Genomic DNA, 9811 nt, shown 5'->3' on the forward strand with positions numbered 1-9811 from the left:
TATAATTGCTCAAAATGTTAGGTGTTACTTTAAAGTTCCTAATACAATGAAAGTAGAGAAAAAAATAAACAAACCTTAGATTCAGGAATTTCATGTGATTCGCTAATAACTCAGCTATATTTTACACTACTAAGAGTTTATGATTAATATATCTCTATTTATAATACAACACTGTTACACTTAACTACTTGTATCCACTTTAATTTTACTTCCAAAGTTCCGATAACAGTTTCGTCGACGTTCGAAACGGCATTTTTTCAAATCCATAGTGAATATCATAGATTAAACAAGCTCAACCAATGATATCGCGTCAATTTGCTGTCAAGTGTTGTTTGTTTGGCTTTTCTTCTCTTATGGTTGGAATGGAATGGATAACCCTATTATCATGAATAATAATTAAAGTTGTTTATCGGGCTGCCTACTATATTTTTAAGATTTCTAGCAAGGAAAGTAGTGAAGGGCGGATATACTAATTATAATGAAAAATTGTACTAGTGTTAAATTTGTAAGTCCTCTCATTGTCAATGTGTATGAATTAATGTAATTTGACCCTCCGTGAGGGTCGTTTTGTAAATTTCTATGATGTACCTAATTATTTTTTAATTTATCTTTCATATAATAAATACTTTTTGTTAAGTAGCACGATGGTTATTGTAAACCTTGAGTGGATAATTTGAAATATCCCATTACATAAATTAATTTCCTTTTAGCTTAACGAGCCTAATATAAAATTTTTACAAAATATATTTTTCTCTAAATTTAAACACGAAAAGTATACTTCCTACATAAAAAATGTGTCGTGAGACACCCGCCTGGTATATATAATCGCACACCCAGTGCGAGACTAATGCAATTTTTCATGAGAAGCGTTTAAAACTTTGAAATTCTCCAAGCGTCGCCGTAATTCGCGCCAAAACCGTAATGACACTCACGCCATCTTATGGAAACTATGTGTTACGGTTATTGCACCAAATAACGGGTTACTTTAAGACGCTTATTACGCATTTAACTCATTTTTTGCAAAAGTGACGGTCTCGCATCGAAAGTGCTATATGTATTATATATTAAATAACAGAAACGATAAAATAAATTAACAACGATTGAGAATATATACATGACAATAAATAGATTGTTATTAAAAATCCCATGAATATAAACCTAGATGTAATAAAAGGAGATAGAGCGAGAGAGAGTGAAAGGGAAAGGTCGCCTGGACGTATGTATAACCCTTTTTCCTTACGCGACGATTTCTATCATTTCTTTACTTTACTGTAAGCTGCGTTAAAGAACTTCATTCCACCAAAATCTCTTATTATCAATTACTTCTCATGGTTTTTTTTAAATATTTTAATCAATAACGTGTATCGATAACAATTGAATTCAACAATAAAAACTGAGTTTATTAAAAAACGTTATACCAACCGCGAAGACGTTGACAATGACTAGATACACGCTCACTAACTGAAGTTGAAAAACGTTGAAACCAAAAACGTACCGCGCTGTCTTTCGAGCTGTTTCTGCAGCGCCGGTGCCATGGTAGGACCCGTACTCGTAAATATACTTCATGTTTTCCATTACGCGGTAATAAGCGACGCCAAACAAAAAAATAATGAGGAAAAAACAAATGAATGACTGTTCAATTCAAAGCTCAAATGTACCAGCTAAATAAATTTTTACATTTGAATTTTAAATTCTTAGTAGTCAGTGCGACAAAACGCTAATTTCATATGTAATGACCTAATATTATTATTATTAATAGTACTATTCTCAGTTACTAATAAACCTTGTACATACATACTTAAATGTAAAACAATATATTTAAAATTCTCTAATAATATATAAAATTTAAAAACAATTAAGAAGTGTTGTATATATTTTAATAAAAATATAATATGACACCCAAAAATCTGTATGAGTGTTTTTTTAGGGGTTTCGAAAGGGGGTATCCCATATTTGAGTAATTCTATCTCAGTATGCAGATAAGCCTTCTTTCTCACGTGTGTTCATGCGGGTACTTGATGGACATGGCTGTTTCGGTAAATACTTAAACGGGATAGCAAGGTGGGAGATATCACCCTCAGGCCACGAGAGTCGCGTCACTGGAGACCCGACTGGGCCCCAGACGCATTTCCTCGTGGTGATAGTCGGCGGAAATCTCTCGTGATATCAGATGCCCAGCGTGATGAACGACAGCTCGGCAGTGAGAGGTACTGGATGAAAATGGTTCCTTTTTGCGAAATTGCGAGAGAAAGTTCTTTGCGCCCTCTCGGGGACCTCTCTCATAGGTGGTTCAAGCGTCGTGGCATCACGGCATTATACGCAAATGATACCAAAGAGACGGACTGTTTACCACTTTTCTCTGTCAAGTACAAAAGGAATTCAGTAAAAAGTTGATATTTCAAAGCCAATTTTTTTATTAAATAATCCAAAACCAGCATATATCGCATGCGACCAAGTAAAATTGTCTATGTCTAAAATTCGTCCGTGATTAAGAATCCCCGATTCTGAGTCTTGTGATTTTGTTAGAGTTGGCGGGGGCTACATCTCACTGTGCCTTTGGCATTAGAAAAACAGCCAAGAGTAAAATAGAATATTTGGAGTTAGTTTTATTTGTAGGAAAAAATCCTCTAAGATCAGTTTTTACTACCATAAATGTGAAATACACAGATTTTTTTTTTCTAGATTTAAAATTTGAAAATAAAATATGCAGGCGTATGCCTATTATATCGGCGGGTCGAAATACATAAGCTTATCAAAATTCAAATCGGAATTTAAGTACATAGTACCTTTTATTTATCTAGGTCCTATAAAAATTATATAATATAAGATTTAGAAGTAATTTTGGAAGTATTTGAAGGTAAGCCTATGACTTATATGGCATTACTGTACAATGTACCAAACTTGTACGTAAATCGCCCGTTGCTGTCAACAGTCTGTCATTTGTTTTTTACTTGTAAACAGTGGGTGTCACAAATCATCATTTGTTTTACGAAAATAATGTAAATTACAACAAAAAATACTTGTTTTCTCCATTCATTAAAATATATATTGTGCTCGAAACACGGTGGAATTATATTCATAACTTGGAGTCTGTGAGTATTTGATATTTCTCACATTTTCAAAACATGTGTGGCTATGAGGTCATCGGCCGCTATTTATTTATACACAAAATACGTATTTAACTATAGGAAAGTACAAATTTTCAAAACGATGTTGGATATTTTGGTGTTACAAGTAAAACAGTGATCGATATTTTGCTATTGATCGTGCAAACTCAATATTACCGTATTGCGACACTGCTACCCCATATATGGTACTAAATTTGTCCGCACTACGAGTGATATTATTTCTAATCAAAAGAATCTTTATATTCATGAAATTAAACAGAGTTACATTAAATTTCTTTCGCTAGTTCTTCTCAGTTCAGGGTATTTTCTTTTCCGAACTGGAGGTAGTATTTAATTTGACAATCAATAAGAAAGTATAATGCTTCTATATTGAATGGAGCAATTCGAGTTTGAGTTGTGAATTAACCATTATTTTAAAAACACTGTATTGCTCAAAATGTAATTTTCATCTTAATGTTCTGCTTCATTTTCATCTTGTGTTGTCCTGCCTGTAAAACAGGGTCGGATCTGCCATATTATGGCTTTTTGGGCTTCAGCCAGGACCTCATGTATTCAAGGGGGCCCAGCTAAATCAAGTCAAAGTTAAAAATAGACGATAATGTGCAAGAATCCATCCATAAATTAAATAGATATTATGGTTAGCAGCCCTGCAATTAATCAAACCAATTCAATTAATTTAATTCAAGTCTACGATCACATATGTCTTAGGTGGGCCCCTAAGTAGTGTTAGCCAAGCCCCCCCTAAACTTACGGTCCGGCCCTGCTGTAAAATATGTTAAAATTAACTTTCCATCCAAGCTTCACACGACTTAAACAGTGAGGAACAAAGTCCTCTTAAGTCTACTTCTCAGCTTTTCTCTACTATAATAAGCATTTTTTATACGTATAAACATTCCTCTTGAATCACTTTACATATTGCTGAACTGTGTTAAAGTCTGTTGAGAAGTGCCTTTGTTTTATACTATGTAGAGATTTAAGAAGCCGAGATGGCCTAGTGGTTAGAACGCGTGCATCTTAACCGATGATTTCGGGTTCAAACCCAGGCAGGCACCACTGAATTTTCATGTGCTTAATTTGTGTTTATATATCATCTCGTGCTCGGCGGTGAAGGAAAACATAGTGAGGAAACCTGCATGTGTCTAATTTCAACGAAATTCTGCCACATGTGTATACCGCCAACCGCATTGGAGCAGCGTGGTGGAATATGCTCCAAACCTTCTCCTCAAAGGGAGAGGAGGCCTTTAGCCCACCAGTGGGAAAATTTACAGGCTGCTAATGTAATGTAAATGTAGAGATTATAAGTTAATATTTCATCAATTTGGTAATTAACTATAATTTACCATAATATTTATAGCTCTTAATGTTTTTTTTTTAATATGTTTTACATGTTTTAAGGTCTACAATTTATCTATACAATTAAAAAAAAAATCACATTCTTAACATTACTTCATCACATCATTGTTTGTAAGCCACACATTTGCTCGTGACTTATGTTGAAAATTTTGTGAGCATGAAAAATCCTTTTATTCTAACAGAATAATAAACGGTCCATGTTGAAATTTAATTCTGTTAGTGAAAGACTTCTTGAAATTTGTTAACTAGTTTTCAATACTACCTTTTACAAATCAAATTTATCTTTTTAAATCATAAACTGGATATCTGTAAAATACCATAATGTTCGATAAGGGTTGTCTTAAATAGGTATGTCTGTTTTTATTTCAGATAAAAAACAGTCAAGATGGAGCAAATAATACACCAAGTTGCCCAAAATATGGAGAAGCAGCTGGACAATGAGCTTGGAAGGTAAGATTCATTTATATTTGTGGAAAATAAATAATTACTTTTTTTACGTTTTCATTCAAATTGATAGGAAAAAGATTTATTTCTTTATTTATAATACCAAACTGTATTCATATCTTTACAGGACACAGTCGTCCTAATTCGATATTACAGCACATTTTTTAAAACTATTTAAAATAAGTCTCTACGTTATATATGATATAGTCCAAGTAGCTGTAGTTGTGAGTTCACAAATCCAGCCTGTCAGCTATGACGTTGAGGGTTCATAACATCCTCTGTTACTTTGTTTCGCTAATGTCATATACTTTGAATAAGTCATAATGGAGGTCATGGTACATTTACATTTTCTTTTTTTTTGTGTTGAAATGTGATTTGAGTTTATTTAGAAATATTGTTGACATTCGTGTTATTTTTTGACATGTTTTTATAACCAGTATGCAACTTTTAACTTGTCTTATATAACATCTAAAGCTCAAGAATTAAAACATTGATAAATAAGGCATATTACTTAATACAATATTAAAAAAGTATAAATAGTATTTATTGATTTCTACGCAAGACATATAATAAATTTATTGTACTCTACTGCCATATGCTGTAAATAAAATGGTGGAATAGTAACTACTGAGTTTCTTTTCGAATCGGCGGTTATTGTTATTTATTATTATTATTGAAATTCAACACTGCAACGTGACAATTTATAAGTGCTTTTATGAGTCAAATTGAAGAGAGAATATTTTATTTAGAACTAGCGACCTGCCTCAGCTTCGCACGGGTGCAACGCTGATACTAAATATACTACAGAATGTCTTACAACGTTCACGGTTTTTCAGTCGTTAGACAATACAAACTGCTAGGATTAATGCTGTATTCTTTAAAATCGCTTCGAAAATATGCCAATATTTCTCGTAAAAATTAAAGGATAAAACATGGTTATTATGGGTTATCCCTTTAAGATAGACATATACCATCGCGGACTTGATCGGACGGAGGACGGATCAAAATCCGTTGTGTAATCTTAAAGATCTAAGCATACATAGGGACAGACAGCGGTAAGCGACTTTGTTTTATACTAAGTAATGTCTAGAAGTTAGGCAGTGTTCATACTCCCGTCCTTATAACACATAAAGCTACCTGTGTCTGAACTCTCCGGACATGTTAGATAACCATCTAATTATTGAAATGATTGAGCGTTAACACGTCTCGTTGTGCACAAACTTGTGCACTTTAAAAACCTGTGCAGTTTACTAGTTTCCGTTCACATTGGTCGCCGGGATGTTTTAGCATTAGCAGCCTGTAAATTTTCCCACTGCTGAACTAAAGGCCTCCTCTCCCTTTGAGGAGAAGGTTTGGAGCATATTCCACCACGCTGCTTCGATGCGGGTTGGCGGAATACACATGTGGCAGAATTTCGTTGAAATTAGACACATGCAGGTTTCCTCACGATGTTTTCCTTCACCGCCGAGCACGAGATGAATTATAAACACAAATTAAGCACATGAAAATTCAGCGGTGCCTGCCTGGGTTTGAACCCGAAATCATCGTTTAAGATGCACGCGTTCTAACCACTGGGGCATCTCGCCGGGATGTAATCGGTTAGAATGACCTCATCATATTCTGTTCACAGGCTAGATGCTCTCGACAACAGTGATTTGGAAGCGATCAGGCAACAGCGTATCGCGGAGATGAAACAGCGCGCCAAACAGAAGCAGGAGTGGCTTGCTATTGTATGTGATTTTTTTTTTAAATTGGCAAGCTACCTTGTGGTAATTGGTCACCGTCGACCAGAGAAATATTAAACATACTTTTAAACACCAATGCGTAGCTAATCTAGGAAACTAAGATGTTATGTCCCTTGTGCTTGTAGTTACACTGGCTACCTCCCCCTTAAACCGGGAACAGAACAATACAGTGTATTGCTGTTTGGTGGTAGACTACGTAATGAGCGTGTGGTACCTACCCAGGCGGGCTTACAAAGTTCTACCACCAAGTAACTAGAGTGATTAGTAAAAATACAGATGTTTTTCTGGATGTATGTATACCAAAAGTCGTGACGACCAGTGGAGCGCTCGACGAAGACGCATAAAAAATGAATATGATTAGTATCATTATTGCCTGCCTGACGTTGCCTATGCGCAAGGGAAGCCAGACAGATGTCGCCGTAACGCGTTACGTAACGAAGCTATTTACCCTCCCATAAGAGGTTATCACTTCAACAAAAAATCATTCTTTTCGTGAGGAAAATGGACCTCCATCCGCCGTCCGAGCTTTGTGGTTCGTCCAACGTTCGTAGGCTTACTGTGCTTATATTATATTTTGCGTCTAGGGTCACGGCGAATACACCGAAATCGACAATGAGAAGGAATTCTTCACGGTTTGCAACAAGAGCGACAACGTCGTATGCCACTTCTACCGCAACGACACGCCGCGCTGCCGTATTGTTGACATGCACCTCAAGCTGCTGGCTAAGAAACACATCGAGACACGGTTTGTCAAACTCGACGCGGAGAGAGCGCCCTTTTTGACTGGTGAGCTGAGATTTTATTTTTTGTTTCGTTTGGCGGACTGGCATTTGACAAACTTGGGAACTAAGATGTCCCTTGTGCCTGTAGTTACACAGGCGCACTCACCCTTCAAACCGGAACACAATAATACCAAGAATTGCTGCTGGGCGGCGGAATATCTGATGAGTGGGTGGTACCTACAGAGACTGGCTTGCACAAAGCCCTACCACCAAGTGAGGTTTTTAAATCTATAAAATTGGTAGGTAGATTGGCTTGTTGGGAAGTGATCATGACCATCCATAGAAAATGGCGTCATCATAAATTGCACACCAACCTTGGGAACTAAGATTTAATATTGCTGTTCGCATCGGCTCTCTCCTTTTCAAACCCAAAAACCATACTAAATATTGCCATTTGGTGGTAGATGTGATGAGTTGGTAGTACCCAGGCTTGCTTTCTTGTCGGTTCTTCACGGCAGAATCTACATTTTGAACCGGTGGTAACTTAAAATAGTTTGTTAAATGACTATTCAGAAGTGCTTGTAAAAACCTTGCTTTTGCACAAAGGCCTCCCATTTAGCTTACTAAACTGATAACAATGTTCTGTCCGCAGGCCGTCTCAAGATCCACGTGATCCCCACAATAGGGCTTGTTAAGACTAACAAGACAAAGGACTTCATAGTTGGATTCACAGACCTCGGGGGACGAGATGACTTCAGCACTGAGATCCTAGAGTGGAGGATAGCTAGGTGAGTTAGTAACGGATGAGAGAATTTCATATCTATCCACAAGTAAACTATCTCAGACACATCTTTTAAAATTAGTATGTTCAAACTAATGACTCCCACTCAGTTTTATCAGTGTTCCAAGAAATAAAAAAATGACTGCCGTCCACTTTTATAATCCTAATTGTATTTCTTTTTCAGGGCCGATGTGATAGAGTATTCTGGTGATTTGCTCGTGCCCCCCACCGAGGCGAAGAAACAGCGCGCCTTGCAGATACAAAGCAAGAAGACGATCCGAGGCCCCGCAGACTCGGATTCAGACCTGGATTTTAGTGACTAGTTACAAATACTGTGGCTATTAATGACTGTGTTAAATAGAGCTATCTCACTTTTTCTTTGCTAATAATGGTATTGTCGAAAGTTCTAGAGAATTTTTTATACTTTATAAATTATGAACTTGAAATAATATTTTGTCAAATTATGAAAATAAAGTGTTATCTTTAATATTTGAGGGTTTCTTATTGCGCACCCTCTTAAAATAGTATATACAATAAATACAAGTTAACGTCATTTTGGAAATGTTGTAGAAACTACGAACAGCCTTCCCGTCATGATAAACAAACCTTAGAGTCACATATTCTATGGAATTTCGAAATAGTCTGTTGTATTATACATTGCAAACAGTTTTTGATAAATATATCTTATTTTTTAATACAATATTCTGCTAAATTATTTTTATCCACTTTAATTTTATTTACAAATTCGCCGACATACAAAACGCTATTTTTCGTGATTCCATAATGAATACCAACCTATATACCAATAAACAAACCTTAGATTCACATATTTTAAGCGATCCGCTAATAACTCGGCTGTATTGTGCACTACTGAGAGTTTACGATTAATATATCTCTATTTATAATATAACACTGTTGCATTTAAATACTTATATCCACTTTAATTTTACTTCCAAAATTCCGACAAGTTTCATCGACGGTCAAAACTGTATTTTTTCGCAAATCCACAGTGAATATCATAGATTAATCAAGCTCTCGACCAATGAAATCGTGTCCATTCGCCGTCAAATGTTATTTATTTATTTGGCTTTTCCTTTATGGTTTTAATAGATTATAGATTATTAAGGACCTCGCCCAATGTTATGTCAAAGCAATGTCAAAATTGTTTATTGACCTTTACTCTTCACTCGTCCAATTTCCAATGTTTTAAATGGGCCACGCTAAATTGTCGCTACTTGCTAATAATTAAAGTATTTTATATCTATAATTTAAAATTATTCGAATTACTTAAAATCCTTCACTATAAAAACATCAAGGATAAATGTACGGGGATTTTTTGTCAGAAAGCGAATCCTCACGGCTGTATCATAGTAATAATAATCCCACAGAAACGAAGCGCTATACTATTTTAAATCAATCGATGTGTTTATTGTCTATAGAAAATCTGCATGCGAACTGCACAACGCGTCAGCAGCCACACAGAGTTATACTCTGTACAAGATAGTTTGATCTTTTTGACAGATGTAATTTAACGTATTATTTTCTTAATTTAATGATTTTAAAAATTGTAATAATATATAAAAAATACATATAATACAAAAGTTCCTAAAGATTCAAGCGTTATCCGAAAATTTTAAG

The 9811-nt window shown here is 35.4% G+C and overlaps 1 protein-coding gene across 1 annotated transcript; it reads left to right on the forward strand.

Annotated features, from left to right (window-relative positions):
• Window positions 1-2929: 2929 nt before the first annotated feature.
• Window positions 2930-8664, forward strand: LOC125075203 (thioredoxin domain-containing protein 9). The gene is made up of 6 exons (XM_047686844.1): window positions 2930-3092; window positions 4851-4931; window positions 6556-6655; window positions 7255-7456; window positions 8045-8180; window positions 8358-8664. Exons 2-6 carry the CDS (start codon window positions 4867-4869, stop codon window positions 8494-8496), a joined length of 642 nt encoding a protein of 213 aa, XP_047542800.1. The 5' UTR covers window positions 2930-3092; window positions 4851-4866; the 3' UTR covers window positions 8497-8664.
• The last annotated feature ends 1147 nt before the right edge of the window (window positions 8665-9811 follow it).

Source organism: Vanessa atalanta, chromosome 30, assembly GCF_905147765.1.
Source record: "Vanessa atalanta chromosome 30, ilVanAtal1.2, whole genome shotgun sequence".
NCBI lineage: Eukaryota > Metazoa > Arthropoda > Insecta > Lepidoptera > Nymphalidae > Vanessa > Vanessa atalanta.